At 48.6% G+C, this 24,010-nt stretch overlaps 1 protein-coding gene across 1 annotated transcript in view; it reads right to left on the reverse strand.

Annotated features, from left to right (window-relative positions):
• Positions 1–2,351: 2,351 nt before the first annotated feature.
• LOC119405180 (uncharacterized) overlaps positions 2,352–24,010 on the reverse strand; it is an 83,662-nt gene continuing 62,003 nt past the window's right edge. Inside the window, exons 3-4 of the mRNA XM_037671991.2 lie at positions 3,462–3,607; positions 2,352–2,459 (exon numbers count right to left, since the gene is read on the reverse strand). Coding sequence (XP_037527919.1) covers positions 2,360–2,459; positions 3,462–3,607 — 246 coding nt within the window. The 3' untranslated portion in view covers positions 2,352–2,359. The remainder of the gene's footprint in view (positions 2,460–3,461; positions 3,608–24,010) is intronic.

Consider the following 24,010-nt stretch of genomic DNA (forward strand, 5'->3'; position numbering starts at 1 on the left):
CTATACTTTGTGGGCTCCTTCATTAGCGTTCCTGATCTACGGTTGCAACTGCACTCTGGTGTATCTTTCCTTTGCATGCCTGATTTACAGTGTATAATTGTGGGCTCCTTCATTACTGTTCCTGATCTATGGTTGTACTGTCGTGTCTCCTTTGCATGCCTGATTTACAGCTTGACTGACAGTGTGTGTAATTATGGGCTCCTTTATTAGTGTTCCCGATCTATGGTTGTAATTGTACTGTCGTGTCTCGTTCCTTTGCATGCCTGAATTACAGCTTGACTGACAGTGTGTGTAATTGTAGGCTCCTTCATTAGTGTTCCTGATCTACGGTTGCAACTGCACTCTGGCGTCTCTTTCCTTTGCATGCCTGACAGTGTGTGTAATTGTAGGCTCCTTCATTAGTGTTCCCGATCTACGGTTGCACTCTCCTGTCTCTTTCATTTGCGTGCCTGATTTACAGCTCGGCTGACAGTGTGTGTAATTGTAGGCTCCTTCATTAGTGTTCCTGATCTACGGTTGCAACTGCACTCCCGTGTCTCTTTCCTTTGCATGCCTGATTTACAGCTTGTCTGACAGTGTCTATAATTGTAGGCTCCTTCATTAGTGTTCCCGATCTACGGTTGCAACTGCACTCCCGTGTCTCTTTCCTTTGCATGCCTGATTTACAGCTTGTCTGACAGTGTCTATAATTGTAGGTTCCTTCATTAGTGTTCCCGATCTACGGTTGCAACTGCACTCCCGTGTCTCTTTCCTTTGCATGCCTGATTTACAGCTTGTCTGACAGTGTCTATAATTGTAGGCTCCTTCATTAGTGTTCCTGATCTACGGTTGCAACTGCACTCTGGTGTCTCTTTCCTTTGCATGCCTGATTTACAGTGTGTGTAATTGTAGGCTCCTTCATTAGTGTTCCCGATCTACGGTTGCACTCTGGTGTCTCTTTCCTTTGCATGCCTGATTTACAGCTCGGCTGACAGTGCTATAATTGTGGGCTCCTTCATTAGTGTTCCCGATCTACGGTTGCACTCTGGTGTCTCTTTCCTTTGCGTGCCTGATTTACAGCTCGGCTGACAGTGTCTATAATTGTGGGCTCCTTCATTAGTGTTCCCGATCTACGGTTGCACTCTGGTGTCTCTTTCCTTTGCATGCCTGATTTACAGCTCGGCTGACAGTGTCCATAATTAATTGTGGGCTCCTTCATTAGTGTTCCCGATCTACGGTTGCACTCTGGTGTCTCTTTCCTTTGCGTGCCTTATTTACAGCTCGGCTGACAGTGCTATAATTGTGGGCTCCTTCATTAGTGTTCCCGATCTACGGTTGCACTCTGGTGTCTCTTTCCTTTGCATGCCTGATTTACAGCTCGGCTGACAGTGTCCATAATTAATTGTGGGCTCCTTCATTAGTGTTCCCGATCTACGGTTGCACTCTGGTGTCTCTTTCCTTTGCGTGCCTGATTTACAGCTCGCCTGACAGTGCTATAATTGTGGACTCCTTCATTAGTGTTTCCGATCTACGGTTGCACTCTGGTGTCTCTTTCCTTTGCATGCCTGACAGTGCTATAATTGTGGACTCCTTCATTAGTGTTTCCGATCTACGGTTGCACTCTGGTGTCTCTTTCCTTTGCATGCCTGACAGTGTCTATAATTGTAGGCTCCTTCATTAGTGTTTCCGATCTACGGTTGCACTCTGGTGTCTCTTTCCTTTGCATGCCTGACAGTGTCTATAATTGTGGGCTCCTTCATTAGTGTTTCCGATCTACGGTTGCACTCTGGTGTCTCTTTCCTTTGCATGCCTGACAGTGTCTATAATTGTGGGCTCCTTCATTAGCGTTCCTGATCTACGGTTGTGAATGTACTCTCGTGTCTCTTTCTTAGGCACTCCCGATTTACTGCTTGACTGACAGTGTTTATAATTGTACGTTCTTTCATTAGTGTTCCTGATCTATGCTTGTGAATGTACTGTCGTGTCTCTTTCCTTAGCATGCCTGATTGACAGCGTTTATAATCGTAGGCTCGTTCATTAGTATTCCTGATTTACAATGTTCGTCATTGCTATGTTATTGGTCTACCATATCGGTGGCAGTGTTTATCGTTGCTGTAACGGTGTTTCATTACCTCTCTCTGTGTCGCTAGTACTCCTGATATACAATGGCTGTAGCTCTTTCGTTACTGTTCCGGATGCACAATTTCAGTGACAATAATCATTCCTTGAACTGTATTCTGTTGCGTTCACCATGTTTCTGTTCCCTTGTGTGGGGGTTGACTTGTTTCCTGTACACGTCCCATACAAGCCCTGCTCTCTTCGTCACTGCTGGGCCGTTTCTCTCGCGACTCCACGACAGCCTCTTTTATGCCAATGGACATCAGACAACTCGACGCCCGTGACCGTTCGACTTTTGCTGGTTTTTATTGAACTTCAGGTGTCGCAATGTCATCACTTCCTGATGCCTGCATCCATGAAACCTGCAGAATAAGAACAGTGATCAGTGCGTCGCCACTCGTTCGGCTAAAATACGCCGCATCATATCAGTAACCTAACGGAACTGTCCAGAAGAGTGTTCCCAATTACGGCCGCGATTCCTCGTTTGCTCTGTGAAGCCCATGCTGAAGAGCAGAACACAGACCATCCCTCCCGTGCACTATAACAAGAAAAGCGTCATTGCTGTGCAGCAATGAGTACAAATCCCACATAGACTTCCTACCTAACAACAGTTGAACCAATCTCTCGTAAAACGAACGTAATACAGCATCAGAAGACCTGCGGAGTGCTAATGTGTTCCGTTACTGCCGTCTTCTCCTGTTGCATGCCTCATCCGAACGCCACATCAGTGTAACGGTTTGTGTGGCCATACAGCAAGCATTTACCTACGTCATCAACCCCTTCATGTAATGAACATAGTAGCAACTGTTCCCGTATTGTCAGAGCATCAAAATGGTCCGGCTTTGCTATTGTTGCCGCTACTACGATGTCCGTAATAACACGAATACATATTGCAATCTCTATGTGGGGACAGTATTGGGGTAGTAGTATTGCCCCGTATCGCGTAAGATGATCACCTGTAATTGGTAGTGTACCTCCTGTGTATATCTGATCGCTTGCCTAATACACTGTTTCGTTGACGTACGTCTCGGGGCAGCAATTCCGGCAGCGCAAAGCTGTACCTACCGCATATGCATTCTGAGTGTAGACAGCGTGTCCGGTATGTTACTGCAGTGAATGGTAATGCACATGCCCTGTATCTCGCAGCATTCGACGAGTCCTTACAGACAACGAAGCAACATGGCTACGTGCGCCAGTCACCCGGTACAGCTGCTGGTGGCCTCTCGATGTTGCGATCACTACTGCCAAGGAATGCGGAAGGGCCTGATGTTCTCAATAAACAATGTGTCGTTGCCATCTTGTCTGTGTTCCTGTGCTCGACAATGCGCAAACGTAGTATTGGCGGGCAGAATGTGCGTACTCACGAATGGTCTTGCCAGCTGCCTGAACGATCCGGATGCCGTCGACGCGCGGTGCGTTCCAGCAGGGCAGGCCCTCGTACAGCCCCGGTTTCTCCGATCCATCCCTTGAAGTCCAGGGTCTGGAAGAGTACGCCACGACTCGGAAGCCACTGTAATGCAGTTGTTTCGAATCATTACTGAAAGAGTATACAAACACTGTCAGCCAAACTGTAATTCGGGAATGCTAAGGACAGAGACACGAGAGTACGGTTACAACTGTATATCAGGAACACTAATGAAAGAGCCTACAATTACAGACACTGTAAATCAGACATGATAAGGAAAGAGACGCGAGGGTACAGTTGGAACTGCAGATCAAGAACATCACGGACAGAGCCTACAATTTTGAGCACAGTTACAGATACTCTCAGCCAAACTGTAAATCAGGAACACCAAGGAAAGAGACAGCGGAGTGTAACTGTAAATGTGCAACACGAATGGAGAAAAGAGACTACAGTTGTAGGGACGACAGGGTACAGTTACAGCAACAATCCACATCGCCACCACACTGGTGCCCGTATTTCAAGTACGTCGCCTGTACGGGTTTCAAGCAACACGCGGCAGAGGAGACTAAAGAACCACACAGCGGAACTATTCTGGTCGCTGTTTTCCATGGCGTACTGGCACTGTAATGCAGTGACCTTGTGAACAGGAACTGCGGAGTCTCATGCACCACAAGCGTCACGATACCCTCTATCTGATTGGTGCAAGTTTGAACAGTAACACTAAATTGTCTCGACCAGCAGGAACTATATGTCAGAGGTACACGAAACACTATCGAAGGATTGTCGAACAGTACGAAGAGCCACAAACAACGTGCATCTCAACAGTGTCTTGTCAGGCAGTAGTAGTGTAGTACGAGGAGTCGCATGAATGGTAAAAGCCCCACACCTCGCGATATTCTGCAAAGGATGGCATGTTACCGATAGGGTAAACATCTAATGTACGAACAGTATAACCGAAGGAACTATAGACTAACTTCATGGCTACCTCACATGGCACGATGTCATGTTACCACGTAGCGTACGAACGGTTCTTGCAGACATGCATGGTAGGAAGTATTCGCGGTACGCGGAATGACGTGTGAGCAGTATCCCTCAATATGTGGAGAACGCCGGTACCATGCGAGAACAGTAACTACTTCAGGAAGAACTTCAATGGCGCAAAGGAGACTGAGACGTAGCGTAGACACGAACCGACAGACACTGTACACCAGGAATTGCACAACATTCACGGAACGTCAAAACTATATACGTACACGCTATGAATTGCGGACATACTGCTTGGCTGTGACGAGTACATTATTGACAAATACGGAACCTCACGAAAAGTACAACCATCGTTACGTGGCCTTCGCAGATTATTCATCAATACGTTACATATTCCAAAGCTGAATTATCCTTCGCCGGCACGGCAGAAGGAATTCCGGTGGTATACCTGCATGAAAAGGTTTTGAATTATATGTGTTCCTGCAGTGAGCCCACAAATCGCGCGTACGTATCTGCAGGCCCCCATCGATATAATCATTGAAGAAATCGCTTGCACATTTTAGAGCTGTGTACATCTTCTGCACGGAAACAGTAACGTTTGTGCTACAAAGATAGGAAAAATCCCACCTAGTGTTATGAAGAAGACGAAACGCGAACTGGGCAATGATTAATGAACGCGTAATGCTTTCAAACTTTGAAGGGTCATACACTGAATTCAGTCTAGACGTTCTGTGCACACATCCCGGACTTCCAGGATTCGAAATTCGTCGTCGCCATTTTTTTTTTGTTACGCTAACCGCACACGCACGACAAATGCGTCATAGCGCACCATCCCCACTAACACATTTCACCTCACAAAATCTGGAAGTGACGGCAGTACGATGCAACGAAAAGGCGTTCCGCTCCTGCCTGCAGGCTATTGTACCGCAGGCAGGAGCGGAACGGTAGCTTCGGGGTAAGGCCCAAACCTGGAGAAATCTACGGCTACTATATGCCCAGCCGTACCCGGAGTAGGGCTGAACGTTTTATTCGACCTATTACGGTGATACTGGACTGCGCGAACACATTCGCATCCGCTCGTCAAAACGAGAGGGTGATATGCCACGCACCTCGCTCGTGAATACATTTCTGGCGTTGCCCTCAATGTGCATATGATCTGATACGTCCTCACCGCATTATTCACTGCTGGAACAACGCACGGCTTCATTTCGGCTCAAACGGACAGCGGTTGTCCGGCGCGCTTGGCCACCGTGGCAGTCCCGCGTAACGCCGGAAAGAGGGAGAGGGTGCTAGCGGCTGCAGAGCGCAGGCGAAGTACGGGGTCCTTTCCCACGCGATAAGAATCAGCCACTATGAGCACCATCCCTGTGATATCGTGCCTATGTGCAGCTGCTGCGAACCGAGATAGCCGTGCCACTACGGTGGCCTAGTGTGCAGAGTGTCGAGCTCACACTCTGCGGGCCGAGGTTCGATCCCTGTCGAAGGATGCGGGCTGAGGCAGCACTGGGCCGCTGGAGTGTGGGGGACAAGATTTGACGACGCCGTGCCCTTTTTCGGCACACCGTCGAATCTCGCTGGCCCCCTGGGCATCTAGTGGCAGGTGCCTGTCGCTCAATAGTGTAATTTTTGCTTCCCCTATACGATGTCGAAGCAGGCGCAGCTTGCGCGAAGGACTTCCGCCAGCCGCGTAAAATTCCCCCATGGCTGCAAAGCTTCGTCCCGGCATTTTTTTTTTTTTTTTAAGCTTTGCAGCCATGGGTGAAATTACACGTTGGCAGTGTCCGTCGTTCAAGCTGCGCCTGAAACGTTCCATAGAAACATGGCACACAACACAGGCAGAAGCGAATATTAACAGTGAAGCGACGAATTTTTTTTTCTTCGCAGACCGCCAGCGCTGTGCTACAACATTCAGCTCGACTGCTCTAGCCCTACGATTCGTTGGACGCACATATGGACCCATCCCTGCCGCAGGTGTCACGCGCGCCAAACAATCCTCGAATTGATTACAGTACATGCATTTGATTCCGAATAATTCTCTGAAACGGGGGAAGGAACTAGGCCTACTTATACATTCATATGAGCGCCTATCTGCTGCATTAGTACTGGGGGCAACTCAACGCACTGAACGAGACCGCCGCCTCCACGTAGCAGCAGCAACAGAACATATCGACACCTCATTTTCTAGCACAGAATAGAACCAGCCGATGTCAGAGGAAGTGGTCCGTACAAGTCGATGCCCACGCGCCCGAACGGACGGTTAGGGCAAGGTAATGGTTGTAGACGAGCGGGTGACACGTGCGTTGAAGGTTTTCGGCGTTGGCAATCGAGGCAGGAGCGAACGAACTTCTGCACGTAGCGGTACATCCCTCGCCAGAAGTATCGTTGTCGAATGCGGTGGTAAGTTTTGGATAACCCAGAGTGCGCACATTGTGGATCAGAGTGGAAGGACTCGCATATTTCAGAACGCAGACTGCGGGGTATCACAAGTATCCACTGGCGGCCATCGGCGTTGTAATTGCGTCGGTGCAGTAGGTCGTCACGAATGGCGAAATGGTGGGCTTGACGACGCAACGCGCGAGTGGTAGGTGTTGCCGACGGATCAGTGAGCAAGTCTATCAGCGAGGCGATCCATTTATCCTTGCGCTGTTCGGTAGCGATGGTGTGAACGTCGATGGAAGAAACAATAATGTTACGTGACGAGCATGGGGTATTGTCGTCAGGCAAAGGCGAGCGCGAGAGGGCGTCAGCATGCTGGCGTCCGTTGCGGTACAGCACGCGGATATCGTAGTCCTGTAGGCGAAGCGCCCAGCGGGCGAGGCGGCCTGAGGGATCCTTCAATGACGACAACCAGCACAGTGCATGATGGTCGGTGATGACATCAAATGGGCGACCATACAAATAGGGTCGGAACTTCGTAAGGGCCCAGATGATCGCCAGGCATTCCTTTTCGGTGACGGTGTAATTGGTCTCGGCTTTAGTAAGCGTACGACTTGCATATGCCACGACATATTCAGGGAACCCCGGTTTGCGCTGCGCAAGGACAGCGCCAAGGCCAACACCGCTGGCGTCTGTGTGTACCTCTGTAGGGGCCGTAGGGTCGTAGTGGCGTAGTATGGGAGGCGACGTCAACAAACGACGGAGCGTTGCGAAAGCGTCGTCGCACTCTGACGACCACGAATGGAGGGGCCCGTTACTTCCGAGGAGCTTCGTCAGCGGCGATATGATAGTCGCGAAGTTTCGAATGAAGCGCCGAAAGTAGGAACACAGTCCTACGAAACTGCGCAGTTCTTTGACGGACGTCGGTTTCGGGAACTCGGTCACGGCCCGAAGCTTGGCTGGATCGGGGAGAATTCCGTCCTTGGACACGACGTAGCCGAGTATTGTCAGCTGCCGTGCTGCAAATCGGCACTTCTTTAGATTCAGTTGCAGACCAGCGTTGCTCAAACGCCTCAACACATGCCGGAGGCGTTGAAGATGCGTGGAGAAGTCTGGAGCAAACACAACGACGTCGTCGAGGTAGCACAAGCACGTGTGCCATTTCAGGTTGCGCAGAATAGTATCCATCATGCGCTCGAAGGTGGCGGGCGCATTACACAGCCCAAACGGCATGACGTTGAATTTGTACAAGCCGTCGGGCGTGACAAAGGCGGTCTTCGGTCGAGCGTCATCAGCCATAGGTACTTGCCAGTACCCCGAGCGCAAATCGATGGATGAAAAGAATTCTGCTCCTTGTAGGCTGTCAATCGCGTCGTCTATGCGCGGTAGTGGATACACGTCCTTACGAGTGATCTTGTTGAGTCGTCGGTAGTCCACACAGAACCGCACAGAACCGTCCTTCTTCGCAACAAGAACGACAGGAGACGCCCAGGGGCTGTGAGATGGTCGAATAACATTGCGTCGAAGCGTGTCGTCGACTTGCTCGTTGATTACGCGGCGTTCTGCGGGAGATACGCGATATGGACGTTGCCGCAGTGGCGGTTGGGCGCCAGTGTCGATGCGATGCGTAACGGTGGACGTGCGGCCGAGAGAAGTTTGAGCGACATCGAAAGAAGCGCGAAATTCTTCCAAGAGACCCAGAAGCTGGGTCTCTTGGAAGCTTACGCCGGTCCCAGAAGCTGGGACCGGCGTAAGGTTGTCAGCAATGGAAGAAGCGAATACGTCATCGGGCGATGAACCAGACGTGGTAACAGCACTGAGCGTACTGGAGTTGGGGCAGTGCGTGTCATCTGGTTCGTCCATAACTTGTGCGTCTTCGAGGGGTTCCACGCTGCCGAGACATTCTCCTCGCACCAACGTAACACTGTACGGAGATGGGTTGATAACAAAAATTGACGCGCTGCCCTGAGTGACTTGCACGGTCGCGAAAGGCACCAGCAAGCCTTTCCTCGAGCAAACACGGTCAGATGACGAGAGGAGTGCAACGGTGTCGGAGAGACTGGCGCAGTAGACGGACACCGCCGTTGACGAGTTTGCAGGCACTGTCGTGTCGTCTTTGACGAGTACCTTGCTCACAGACGATGGACAGTCAGCCGGCGTCAGATCAGAGAATGGTGAGAGCTCTATTTCGGCTGGTGCGCAATGAATCACGGCGTCGTGGTGGGAGAGAAAATCCCATCCTAGGATGACGTCGTGAGAGCATGCTGGAATTATGATCAATTCGACGGCGTACAGAGCATCGTTAATCATGACGCGGGCTGTGCACACCGCTGTAGGGTGAATACTTTGGGCGCTGGCTGTACGGAGGGAGAGCCCGGGAAGTGGCGTCGTCACTTTTCGCAGTAATCGGCTAAGTTTGGCGTCAATAACGGATACGGCGGCTCCAGTGTCGATAAGGGCAGATGCGCGAACACCGTCCACAAACACGTCTAACACGTTCGATGGGCTTCTCTGAGGGCTTTCGCAGTTCGACAGCGTCGCAGCCCTTGCCTCGTGGACTGCGACGACTAGTTTTCCTGGTCACGTGGGACCGGACGTGGCCGCATCGGTGACAGTGATCGGCGTCGTGGTGACGGCGAACGTCGTGTAGATGGAGCTGAGCGAGACGGCGGTGAAGCGTAATACGGGCGGCTTGACTGGCTGGTGATGGTTGAGCCGACACGAGGCGGCTGCACGCGATTGCAATAGCGGGCAACATGACCGGCGCAACCGCACGCGAAGCAGATCGGGCGGTTGTCAGTAGTGCGCCATCGAGTCGTCGGGGTAGGTCCCATCCATGACGCAGGACGCGGTGGACGAGGCGTCTGCTGATACGACTGCATGATGGGCTGCATCGGTGGCCCAGGTATGACGTCGGCAAACGCAGCCGGCACACTCGCTTCAAAGGCCTGAGGTCTGGCGACGGCTTCGGCGTAAGTAAGTGGGGCAGCCACAGAGATCGCTTGGGGTGACCTGGCTACAACTTGCGCGTAACTGAGCGGTGCAGGCGCCGGAGGGGGCTGGTGGTATTCCGGCATGACCTCCGCGATTTCCTGCTGAATAGCGCGGCGTAAGGGAGGCAGCAGCGTGGTCGATGGCTGTTCAACATGCTGCTGCTGAGGGAAGGCCAGTAGGGAGAACTGGCGGGCAATTTCCTCGCGCACAAAGGACTTGATCTCGGCTAGCAAGGCGGACTGATCAGAAATGGCCGACAAGCCAGCGAGATCGGCGTCGCGTGATGCAGGTCGACGGGTCATCAACCGCTGCCGGCGCAGCTCCTCGTAGCTTTGGCAGAGCGTGATCACCTCGGCCACAGTACGAGGGTTCTTGGCGAGCAGCATAGTGAAGGCGTCGTCGTCGATGCCTTTCATAACGTTGCGGATCTTGTCAGACTCGGGCATAGCTGCGTCGGCTTTCTTGCACAAGTCCAGGACGTCTTCTATGTAGCTCGTAAAGGACTCACCGGTCTGCTGAGCTCGTTCACGTAAACGTTGTTCGGCTTGCAGTTTACGAAGGGCAGGGCGGCCAAACACGTCGATGATGGCGGTCTTGAAAGCAGACCACGTGGGGAAATCGGTGGCGTGGTTGTTGTACCAAAGGCCCGCCACACCCGCGAGGTAGAAAACCAAGTTGCTGAGTTTGCCTGCCTCGTCCCATTTATTGGGTACGCTCGCACGCTCGTACATCGCAAGCCAGTCCTCAACGTCGGTCCCATCCGCGCCGGTGAAGATAGGGGGGTCGCGGATGCGGGGGACACCGGGGCAGGAGGTCGTTGTTGGAGGAGGCGTTTGCTGAGCAGCGTCTTGAGGCATGGTAGTTGGTAGGGTACGGGATCTTAGCTCCAGGGGCATCGAATGGGAGCACAGCACTCTCCACCAATTTGTTGAGGTGTTTATTAGACGGCAGTCGGCGACGATGCTCAATGGCGACAGTCAAGCAAGAACACGAGCTCGGAGCGCGAGCGGGAAGAGCCCAAGAGGACGACCCACTAGAAGGCTATAGAGAGCGCAACCCCTTACTCAACTCAAAGGCTTCGCTACACAAGGAAGGAACATAGATGCACAGGACAGGCATTACTCGCAACTAAGCCTCATTCAGGAAAGTTTCTCTAGATATATACACAGCCGAGTGGCACGCGCAGGCGCACTGCACATACGTTACAGTCACAGTTGCATTTGTTACAGTTGTTATGCTTGCAATTGTCTGTAATGATGGAGAACGCACGCACGTTTCCCGAACCCGTGTGCATGTGTGGAAGGGGTCCTTGACAGTTCTTGAACAAGGTCATCATCACCGTGATCAGTGAGCACCGGCAGCTGGACCGGACTTGTTAATCGGACCCGTGCGTGATCGCGGTTACGAGGGGTCTAAGTGTAGTGAAGTGCAAGGATAATACAGCGGGTGGAAATCCTGGATGCATCTTACGATGAAATGATCTATGATGCCTCCTGTCTAGGACGTGGCAGCGAGGTCTATCGATGCCCTGTCAACATTCAAGCCGTCTTTCATGCACTATAAGGACCTGGCGCTGTTGGGTCTCTATAAACCAATGTTGAAGTTACCGGTAATGATGAGAGGCCTGGTACTCTCGGCAGATTTATTCTAGGAAGCATTGGCCCGAGTGTTTGCGTAATACAAGTGTTCCACGTTGCGGACCACGTGGACGAGTGGATAGTAATTGAGCGTCTTCCAGGGCTGTTCTGTTTTTAGCTTCGTTACCTTCCTTGCGTCCACCGTGGTGGTGTAGCGGCTACGGTGTTCGGCTGCTGACCCGAAGGTCGCGGGTTCGATCCCGGCAGCGGCGGTCGAATTTCGATGGAGGCGAAATGCTAGATGCCGGTTTGTTGTGCGATCTCGGTACACGTTAATGAATACCAGATGGTCTAAATTGCCGGAGTTCGCTGCGGCATCTCTCATAATCATATCGTGGTTTGGTGGCATAAAACCCCATGAATTATTACTTTCGTTGCTTCTGTGTGTGTGTGTGTGTGTGTGTGTGTGTGTGTGTGTGTGTGTGTGTGTGTGTGTGTGTGTGTGTGTGTGTGTGTGTGTGTGTGTGTGCGCGCGCGCGCGCGCGCGCTTACTATGTTCGTTGAGACTATCACCTGTGGCGCATACCCGCTTAACAAGAACTCTGACATGCGGGTATGTGCAACACATGACTGAGAGGAAGGGTTTCATGACGTATGCGACAGGTATTTTGCGTTATTCATGTCATGACCACTGAATCGTGTTCGTGATACACTGATCCCCTGCTATGCCAATTTTGGTATAGGGAACCCAAGCTCAAGTTTGCGGCGCGACGACAGCGCCGCGCCAGCCGCGCTGCGGCTCTGTCGGAAAACTCTGAACCGTCGCGCGGCCGACTCAGCCCCTTTCACGGTAGCGGTAGCGCACGTGCGCTCGCGTTCTTCTCTCGGTGCGGGTAACTGTGGGGCCGTCAGCTCGGCACGTTGAACCGAGAGGCTTGCTGTGCGAAGCTGCGCATTTCCACGATGGCAGAAGCGACCCCGCGGAAGCGCAAGCGTGGTCCGAAGTATTGCGGTTTAGTGGCCAGCCACAACAGTGCAGACAAGGCACACGATTCACGTGTTAAACTGTATCGGCTCCCGGGCGTGTCGCACGAGAAATAAAGGCGGCAAGCGTGGATAACTGACAGCGCTGTCTCGCCTTCTATTTTGGCTGTCTGAGTTCATCGCTTTCGTTCGTTCCGACTACCTGAATCGGTAAGTAACGGGGCGCATGCACGCAGCGACTACAGTAATGATTACTCGCTGTCTTCTCGCATTGTTAAGTCCAGTTACGGTTGTAGGTGAAGCAACTTTGTGTTTTGATTCCCCGTGCTCGTGAGACCTACCCGTCGTTGTTGAACGTTCACATTCGCGTTATACCGTTAGCGTTGCGCGGTTGGTTGAATTCAACTGAACTCCGCACATTGTCAGAAGTTCGGCGCCTGCATTTCACGCGTCGGGAAGGCTGCTTTATCACGCCGGAACAGACGTCTGTGCATTTTCAGCAAGCTTTGACATCGTTCTGCCGGTTTGCTTTGTTTTTGTAACTTTATTGCGGTGATATATATTTAAGCCGCTAAATATAACTGGCACTTCATACATGCTTTGCAATTGCAACCTTGAATTAACCACCTTTTGACTTTGTGCGATCTTCTAGCCGCGTTCACGCAACAGGTTTTATACGCCTGTCAAGTCGGTATCATAAAAAGAGACTGCAAACATGACGCGAGAGCCGAAAAAACGAGGCGAGCAGTTCATCTTGCTTCACAGTGGTTGACGCTCAGCTAGCTGCCTCGCGTCTTAATCGGCGGGTGATTCTCCAGCGGCACGGAGGACTTGACTCTAACCTTCTCAGGAAGCAGTGCCATGGCCGTATAATCTTTTTTTCGCACGCCGCAAACGTTTGTTCACGAAAGTACACGGCTGCTACTGTAAGCATGCCATATCAAAACAACAATCATATGATTCGTAGTCCACGCCGCAGAACATCGATAGCGTGTACGGCTTCATTTCCGAGTGCATGTGGACCATTATTCATCTTTAACGTGACAGAATGAGACTTACCTCGAGGTATACGTCCTACGCGGTGTAATCGCGACTTGGGAAATGCATTTCGCTTTGAGTCGGGCGTGGTTGTCGTCGATCGTCTGCTCTTCACCGTTAACGTGATTGACGAGCCTTCCTCATTTTATCAAGTTCGCTTTGCGGAAGTGCCAGTCAAGCTTGAAGATCCTTTTGAAGCCGCACTGCACGCGGTACATTGTGAGACGCCGCAAGTGCACCGCGAGAGCTCTGCACGTTCACGGAAGCGAGCGGCAACGCGGTGGCGAGAAGGGAAAGCGCTCGCTGATCACGCCCACAGTTTCTCTTTTTCTGCCAGAGATGGCGCTGCCTGTCAAGAACAGCAGCGCCGCTAAGCGTTGCTTGGGAAGCCTATATCACAAGTTATGAACAGGACCTGAAGAGCGCCCAGACGTAGGCGGCTACAGATAGATAGATAGATAGATAGATAGATAGATAGATAGATAGATAGATGATAGATAGGATAAGTAGATAGATATTGAAGATAGATACGATAGATAGATGATAGGATAGCTAGATATGATAGATTAGATAGATAGATATATAGGATTAGATAGATAGATAGATAGATAGATAGATAGATAGATAGATAGATAGATAGATAGATAGATAGATAGATAGATAGATAGATAGATAGATAGATAGATAGATAGATAGATAGATAGATAGATAGATAGATAGATAGATAGATAGATAGATAGAGAGATAGATAGATAGATAGTAGATAGATAGATAGATAGATAGATTAGATAGATAATGATAGATAGATAGATAGATAGATAGATAGATAGATAGATAGATAGATAGATAGATAGATAGATAGATAGATAGATAGATAGATAGATAGATAGATAGATAGATAGATAGATAGAGATATGATAGATAGATAGATAGATAGATAGATAGATAGATAGATAGATAGATAGATAGATAGATAGATAGATAGATAGATAGATAGATAGATAGATAGATAGATAGATAGATAGATAGATAGATAGATAGATAGATAGATAGATAGATAGATAGATAGATAGATAGATAGAAACGGCCAAAGTGCCTGAGGTTCGCTAAGAAATGCTTCGCATTAACTGCTCTCCAAACCATCGATTGCACCATGATACAAGGCCCGTATCATACCTTATCGATAGAAATTGCTGAGCTTCTTGGCAATGCTATGAAAAATGGACATCATGTAGCATTCCAGTGGATAGCTGCTCACTGCCGCGTGATGGGGAATGAAAAGGCTGACGCCGAAGCTAAAACAGCTTTACATAATGACCCGGAAGTGTGCATTGCGTTTTCGCGAACAGACACTAACGCCTTACTTCGGCAAGTAATGCGCACCTCCACTTTGGGCACTGGAACAAACCGGAACGCCGGCACAAGCGGCTTCATATATGGGACCCGGAAATGAAGTTTCGTATGCCTCACAAGCTGAAGCGAAAGATGACATGCATGATTCACCGCATTCGTCTTGGTGTGGCATTCACAAGACGCTATGCCCACTTGATCGGCTGCAATGACGTAGGTCCCGATTGTGGTCATTGTCGGATACCAGAGACACTTGAACATATATTTTGCGCCTCTCCAGCGTATGCACGAGAACGACAGAAACTGATCTCATCGATTGGGCAATATCATAGTAGGCCATTAACCGATGAGTTTGTGTTAGGTCCTTGACCTGACGTCAGCAGCACAAGTGTGGTCATAGAAGCAGTCGTAGCCTTAATTCTTACAAGCCACTGGACTGGATGCACGTCTTTAGATTTGCCCCAGCGTCACGAACTATATTATCATCTCCCTACCTTACCATCGTCATTCATCACTATTTCGCTCCCCTGTCCCCCCTCCCCAGTGTAGAGTAGCAGGCCAGTGCAAACTATGGCTCAGGCCGACATCTCTGCCTTTCTGTAAATAAATTCTCTCTCTCTCTCTCTAATATTACGTCAGCACGATTCATGACCTCGATCGCAATTTTCTCCGTCATTCCGGTGAGCGGTAATATAGCTACTGTGTGATTTTACCACTATAGAGCGCTGCGCCAACAGGTCGTGGAACCAAGTGGCAAGAAGCGCATCTGATCCAAATCGCCGGTGTTTGTTTGTGCCAGCTATGCGTCAGTAGCAGCAATACGCTGCATGACGCTATAGACCTTATGCAAAATTGCTGCCATCTAGCGGCCGCCGTGCGCATTTCCGCCATGTTGAAGGCTAAGCGCGCTCCGCATGTGCACACACGGAGCGTGCGTATCACCGTGTGGCGGCTGATAGGAGCGGCAATGCCACCATATCTTCTTGTGCCGTGTTGCTCAGATTGAGAAAATTGCGATGCTGAAAAAAAGGTTTGCAGGAAACTAACCTTCGTGCTGTTAGATTTCCTCACGGCCGACGAGAATCAGCAGATCGTTTCGTTGCTCCAGCTACTGCTTATGACTAACGCCGTGTTTACGCTCGCCGTTCTTAATATATGCGGCATGTGACACTGTGGCACTCATCAGAGAACACTCTTTCATGTCATGCCGGAACGAGACAATTTTCGCGCCGTGTGCTTACAGCTTACAGGCACAGACAAACGCGCTTCGTGTACGAGCTTCAAAGCTGCATCGCGGCTACTCGCGCATGCCTGCGCTGCTGCTGACATTACCTTGTTTACTGCATTGCGATAACAATTGCATGTTAGACAGGTAGCTCGTGCGCGTCATTGATTCCCAGCGAACGGACCGATTGTGCTGCAGCGTGTTGTTGTTAGTAGTTTGTTTTCTATTGTTGAGTTTAACAAGGTAGCGTTTAGTGGGATGCTTTGCGCGCGTATTGCTTCAATATGCGTATTTTTCAAGCATTTCATGTGGTATCACTGCCAGATTCAGACGGGTGGCCCGGATATCCTGACCGCCCCCCCACTCCTTACTTTATTTTGTTTAATTTATACCCCCAGAAGAGCACATCAGTTGCTCCCAAAAGCTGATCACGCTTCGGAAAAGTCCTGTATCCACCCCTGTGTGCTAGGAAATTTTAACAGGTGCTTCAAGTGCGTGGCACTTTTCTTATGAAACTAAAAAATATGCTATTCCGGGAAATGTGCTGCATTCGACCGTGGGTGCGCTACCGCTGGTGGTTTCCCAGGCGACGCAAAACTGCCTTGCGGCTGTGGATTGATATTATAAGGCACCAGTAGGCCTCGAAAGCGACGATGTGCACGAGATTTTGGCGTATCGTGTTATATAGCAACACATGTCGGAAGGATATTCAATAAAACACCAGCTGATCGGCATCTACTCCTTGGAGACACAACACTTTTCATGTTCACTTTTCACGTGCGTGAGATTCCCAAATATCTTACAATTAAATCGTGCAGTAATTTCATACATAATACACGTCAGTGACTAAAGCTGCGAAATATTTTTAAGTTAAAAAATAAAAACGAGCACAACGCCTTTAATATAAAATTAGACGCACAATACATCAGCTCGACATAGGCTGTCCATTACGAAATACGTTTTAAATTGGGTCTACAGCACTTCCTTTCCGTCATCGCTGTGCCTAGCCGTGTCGCGCGTTAACGCCTCTTCCCATCCATTCTATACTACACGCATGATATTCAGATAGCTAACAACGCTTTATTCGCTACATTTAAAACAGACAGACCAAATTTGTAACCTAGCGCAAAGTTTCATTCTTGACGACTGCAGGCCTACATGTGACTCGCGGTGTCAAACTTGTATTTTCTTCTCGCTATTATCCAGCTCTTTACACGTAATAACTAGGAAATGCCGGTAGCGTGTACAGGCCCTTACACACTCGTCTGACGTTTTTATGCTCCGATTGCCCACTATCGAAGCAGACACAAGCAAGAAGTTATCGCAGCGACAGCAATACGATTCGGCCACAAGCCTCCAACATGGCGCCGAATGGGAAGCTTCGTCACACCTCCGACAGATGGCAGCAATTTTGCATAAGGTCTATACAGCAGCCACCGGCAGCTCCGAAGAGAGTGAGGAGCTGCCGAAAAGAGGGCGCTTCTGAAAGTGGGAAATTCCGGCTCCGCTTCTAAACTCTCCTTGCCTCGCACGAATGCACGAGTTAGATGATGTGTTCGGAGCAGCGTCTGCTTTCGGGTCTGTGTTTTGTTCACCAATCACGAGGCATGGTTCAGGGCCCCCTTAAAGGGAGGTAGGTGGTCATCCCACTCAGTGTAAATGTATGCGCAGGTGGACTAAGAGTAGATGACACGTAAGAGTGGGCTGGACGGTGGTGATCCTACAGCGTATAGAAGATATAAAACACAAGCAGGGGGAACCTCACTTGCGATACAGAACGTGAAAATTAGAAGTGGTCATCCCAGCACTTATAGATAACATATACGACTGGGAGATGGTTGCCACAATATGAGATATTGGCAGGTGGTCGCTCTAATTTAATCAGAGGTCATGAAAAATTGGCGGGTGGTCATGCCTCAGCTAGTGCTGGAAATAAACCGACGTGACCCCTGTACTCAGTCGATTGTACTCATCCTCCTCCTCCCGAAAGCTTTATTTAGCCAACGTGGTTTTTCAGTGGCTGCGACATCGGTCCATTTTTCACAAAGTGGCGATGTCACGTGCGGCATGCTTTTATTGGACGTTACGATGAGTCCCAAATGTTGGCAGCCTCTGGCGTCGTCTAGTAATAATTTTTGCATTACTCACGTTGACGCTGGTGCCGGCACCAGCGGTCAGTTTTCGCCCTTGATGAGGCATTTAATTCCCTATTAGGAAATTGTACTTTGTTGTTTCATTAGGTGGTATTTATCTGTTAGCAACTGACAAGCTAAAGTATTACGGATCACTCTAATTTCCCACAAGAATGCATATTTGCTGCTTGCATATTGTCCCGCACGCTTTATTGTAAGCCGCCAGTTCTACGTATGCACTGTCTTGCGCAAGCCGCGAGGAATGTCAAATTGTTTGAGATTGTTCTGATGAAGTTGAGCGCGCACGGCGAACAGTAGCGATTACTCTGGAACTGAAGTCGTCACCAACGATAAGCCTGAAATTTTAAATCTGCAAGCCCTCTGAACTTCCCAGTCTTCTGCAGCGTTCTTCCCCGTCACCAGCACGATACAATATGTGATTACAAACTGTTGGTCTGCGGTAACCGTCGCATGCATACCAAAGTAAATGAACAATTCTTCGATCAAGGCAAATAAATTTCCATTCAACAATTAATAATCCTTGATTGTTTAGTTAACAATTAATTTCCTGAGAACACCTTCCCGTCTCACGGCAGACACATTTTCTTACAGCGAAAGCTGTTATTAGATAACAAGTGCCGTTTTCGGCACCGTAGTTGTCCGCCGAGGCCGCCGGTGTCCGTAACAACTATCGCTAGAACAAGGAAAACAAACGAAATAAGAAAAAATCCGGCAGATCCCACGCACTGTGGGAATCGATGTAATGCGAAGCAGCCAGCAAAGAGCTGCATACAACGCTTTGTTTATTTTTGAGCCAAATGAAATCATTCATGCCATGGCATCTAGTTCACCATACATCGCATGTTTGCCATACAAGCGTGCATGCACGATGTGGTATATACCATGCCAATGAAACGTATATTCTGGTATATACACTGCATGACCGGTCATTTATGTTCATCACACACTCCTGTCATGCCATAGAAATTTTGGTATATATCCAGTCATCTGAACGGCCGGAAGCGCACCATAACAGTGTCATGTAAATCATACCGTATACATGACATGCATAACATAATTCGCATGTTAGGGCCTGTCATTTATGTTCGTTATACAGTCACATCGCACAATACCAATTTTGTTGTATATCGAACGAGCGAAATGGCCGCGAGCCCACCATGAGCGTGGCATGTAAATTATGCCATACATGACATCCATGTCATGGTTTTCATGTTACCACCTGTCATTTATGTTCGTCATACATTCGCGTCACGCAATGCCAATTTTGGTGTATATCAAGCTAGCGAAACGGCCGCGATCGGAAAATGAGCGTGGCATGTAAATCATGCCGTAAATGCTATGCATATCATAATTTTCAAGTTACCACCTGTCATACATGTTTGTCATACAGTAACGTTGCGCAATACCAATTTTGGTGTATATCAAACGAGCGAAACGGCCCCGAGAGCATCATGAGCGTGCCATGGAAATCATGTCGCACATGACTTGCCTGTCACGATTTTCATGTTACCACCTCTCATTTACGTTCGTCATACAGGCGCGTCGCGCAATACCAGTTTTGGCGTACATCAAGCTAGTGAACGTCCGCGAATGCACCATGAGCGTGGCATGCAAATCATGGTTTTCATGCTACTACCTGTTATTCATTTTCTTGATACAGTCACATCGCGCAATACCAATTTTGGTGCATATCAATCTAGCGAAACGGCCACGAGCGCACCATGAGCGTGCCATGTAAATCATGTCGTACATGACACGCATGTCATGATTTTCATGTTACCACCTCTAATTTACGTTCGTCATACAGTCGCGTCGAGTAATACCAATTTTGGTGTATATCAAGCCCGCGAAACGGCCGCGAATGCACCATGAGCGTAGCATGTGAATCATGACATACACGACATGCATGTGATGGTTTTCATGTGACCACCTGTTATTCATGTTCTTCATACAGTCACATCGCGCAATACCAATCTTGGTGCATATCAATCTAACGAAACGGCCGCGAGTGCGTCATGAGCGTGCCATGTAAATCATGTCGTGCATGACACGCGTGTCATGATTTTCATGTTACCACCTCCAATTTACGTTCGTCATACAGTCGCGTCGAGTAATACCAATCTTGGTGTATCAAGCCCGCGAAACGGCCGTGAATGCACCATGAGCGTAGCATGTGAATCATGACATACATGACATGCATGTAATGGTTTTCATGTTACCACCTGTTATTCATGTTCTTCATACAGTCACATCGCGCAATACCAATCTTGGTGTATATCAACCTAGCGAAACGGCCGCGAGTGCGTCATGAGCGTGGCATGTAAATCATGATGTGCATGACACGTGTGTCATGATTTTCATGTTACCACGTGTCAGTTATGTTCGTCATGTCGAAATGTCTCGTCACAACAGTTTTCGTATATATCCATTCATTTAAGCGGCCGCGAGCGCCCCGAGACCATGTCATGTAAATCACGCCGCACCTGACATGCGTGTCATGATTTGTACGTTAGGACCTGTCATTATGTTGGCCATGAACTCTTTTCAAGTCATACCAGTTTTGGTATATATGAAATTAACGGAATGGCCGCAAGAGCCCCAAGGCCGTGGAATGTAAATCATGCTGTTCGTGACATGCATGTCATGATTTTCATGTTATGACCAGTCATTTATGTTCGCAATACGGTCATGTTATAGACCTTATGCAAAATCTGCTGCCATCTAGCGGCCGCAGTGCGCATTTCCGCCATGTTGAAGGCTAAGCGCGCTCCGCATGTGCACACACGGAGCGTACTTATCGACGTGTGGCGGCCGATAGGAACGGCAATGCCGACATATTTTCGTGTGCCGTGTTGCTGAGATTGAGGAAAATGGGATGCTGAAAAAAGGTTAGCAAGAAACTGCTAACCTTTTTTCACAGGAAATGTGTTATTACATTTCCTTGCGGCCGACGGGAAGCGGCAGATCGTTCCGTTGCTACGGCTACTGCTTACGATTAACGCCGTGTTTACGTTCGCCGTTCGCAATAGATGCGGTATGTGACAGCATCGGCACTCATCGGAGAACACTCTTTCGTGTCATGCCGGAACGAGACAGTTTTCGCGCCGTGTACGTTTGCAGGCACAGACAAAACGACTTCGTGTACGAGCTCCAAAGCTGCATCGCGGCTACTCGCGCATGCCGGCGCTGCTGTTGACAGCATTAAAGCGACGATGTGAACGCGAATACTCTTGGCGGATCGTGTTATTTACGAGTACATGTCGGAAGGCTATTCAATAAAATACTAGCTAATCGGCGCCTACTTCTTGGAGTAACTAATGCGTTTCATGTTCACTTTTCACGTGCGTGAGAAGCGGACCTTTCTTACAAAACACACATCAGCGACTAAATTGTTTCAGAAACAACAAACAGGACAACGTTTTTTTTTTTTTTTAATAAGATGCACGATACATAAGGTCGACGTAGCTGTCCCTTATGAACTACACTTTGAAATGGGTCAACAGCACTTTCTTACCCTCATCGCTGTGCTCAGCCACGTCGCGCGCTAATGCCTCCTCCCTAAAATCCTAGACCACACGCATGATATTTCGATAGCTATATAACAACTCTTAATTCGCTACGCTAATAACAGAAAAAATTTATAACCAAGCGCAAAGCTTCAGTCTCAGCGACGACCGGCTTATATGTGACTCGGTGACAACCTTCTTCTCGTTGCGAGGCAGTTTTTCATACTTAGTAATTGCCAACGTAAAAACTAGGAAATTCCGGTAACGTGTACAGGCTCGTCTGACATTTTTATGCCCCGATTGCCGACTATCAACGCAGATACAAGCAAGAAGTTATAGCAGCGATAGCAATACGATTCGGACACAAGCCTCCAACATGGCGCCGAATCGGTAGTTTCGTCAAACCTCCGACAGATGGCAGCAATTTTGCATAAGGTCTATTCCATACCAATTTTGGTATACATCCGATTAATGAAACGGCCAGAAGACCACAAAGTCGTAGGCGGATAGATAGATAGATAGATAGATAGATAGATAGATAGATAGATAGATAGATAGATAGATAGATAGATAGATAGATAGATAGATAGATAGATAGATAGATAGATAGATAGATAGATAGATAGATAGATAGATAGATAGATAGATAGATAGATAGATAGATAGATAGATAGATAGATAGATAGATAGATAGATAGATAGATAGATAGATAGATAGATAGATAGATAGATAGATAGATAGATAGATAGATAGATAGATAGATAGATAGATAGATAGATAGATAGATAGATAGATAGATAGACAGACAGACAGACAGACAGACAGACAGACAGACAGACAGACAGACAGAGAGACAGAGAGATAGATAGATAGATAGATAGATAGATAGATAGATAGATAGATAGATAGATAGATAGATAGATAGATAGATAGATAGATAGATAGATAGATAGATAGATAGATAGATAGATAGATAGATAGATAGATAGATAGATACGCTCAAACTCGCAGAAGTTCGCTAAGAAATGCTTCGCATTTCAAAAATGCATACCCTCCACTCGATTTTCGTGAGGTCACATGACCATGTTTCACTCGCCCTGTGACGTTTCAGAGAGCCCCAATGAAATGAGCTGAAAGCTCCTACGTAGCGGAAGCTTGCGCACTATTGTTGCTTGTCCTTTCCAACGTGTTGTTGACGTCAGTGCCATAGTAACAAATGTGGTGCCTGACTTAAAAGCGAGGCTGGCGAGGCTTTGTCTGCTGTTCCTTACATACCATGTCATTCCCTCATTCTGAGAAAGGAATTTGTGGAGCGGCATGGGCAGTGAAACACGCTCGCCTCTATGCGGGTAGTTTGGTGAGCCGCCCGACGAACTACAAGGTCATTGAATGAAGAGGATTACTTGCACCGTTTCCACGACGATCAAGAGCCTACCGCAGGCGCGGAAAGAGGCAGCTCGCAAACGTCCAGAAGGAAAATACGGCCGCGAGCGCCCAGAGACCATGTCATGTCAATCATGCTGCACATGACCTGCGCGTCATGATTTGCATGTTAGGACCTGTCATTATGTTCGTCATGAATTCTTGTCACGCCGTACCAATTTTGGTGTATATTAATTTTACGGAACGGCCGCAAGAGCCTAAGGACGTGGAATGTAAATCATGCTGTTCATGACATGCGGGTCATGATTTTTATGATATGACCTGTCATTTATGTTCGTAATAAGGCCATGTTATGACACACCAATTTTGGTATACATCCGATTAACGAAACGGCCAGGAGAGCACAAAGTCGTAGGCGGCTAGATAGATAGATACGCTCAAAGTCGCAGAAGTTCGCTAAGAAATGCTTCGCATTTAAAAGAGGGACGGGAGAGAAGCATTTCGTATGGACGTCAAACCCGCGCCGGCAAAAAAAAAAAAAACTGAGGCGAAATGGCAGCCAGCGCCTCTGTCGTGCTTTGTAGTTCATTGAAAGAGCACAGAGAAGAAAAAAAGAAACCCAGTAGTAATCTCAACTTTGATGCCATGCGACGATAGCTTCTAACGTTACATTTATCCAATCATAAGCTGGCACGCTGCGTTGTCATTAGCGCTCGCAGTAGTCCTGGCAAGCGCCATTACGTGCTGACGCGGTCGGCAGCGCTAGAGTGACTTTATTGCGTGATTAAAATGCAAAATAATTTGATATCGGTGCTTAGACCTATGCTAAAATTATCCCTAGCCATCAGTCTGCATAAAATATAGGTGCTTCAAAAGTGTTGGAGGGCCCCTATAAAGGGACGCGAAAGGGAAACAAGAAGTTTAGGTATAATGATAG

The sequence above is a fragment of the Rhipicephalus sanguineus genome, chromosome 9 (assembly GCF_013339695.2).
Source record: "Rhipicephalus sanguineus isolate Rsan-2018 chromosome 9, BIME_Rsan_1.4, whole genome shotgun sequence".
Classification (NCBI taxonomy): domain Eukaryota; kingdom Metazoa; phylum Arthropoda; class Arachnida; order Ixodida; family Ixodidae; genus Rhipicephalus; species Rhipicephalus sanguineus.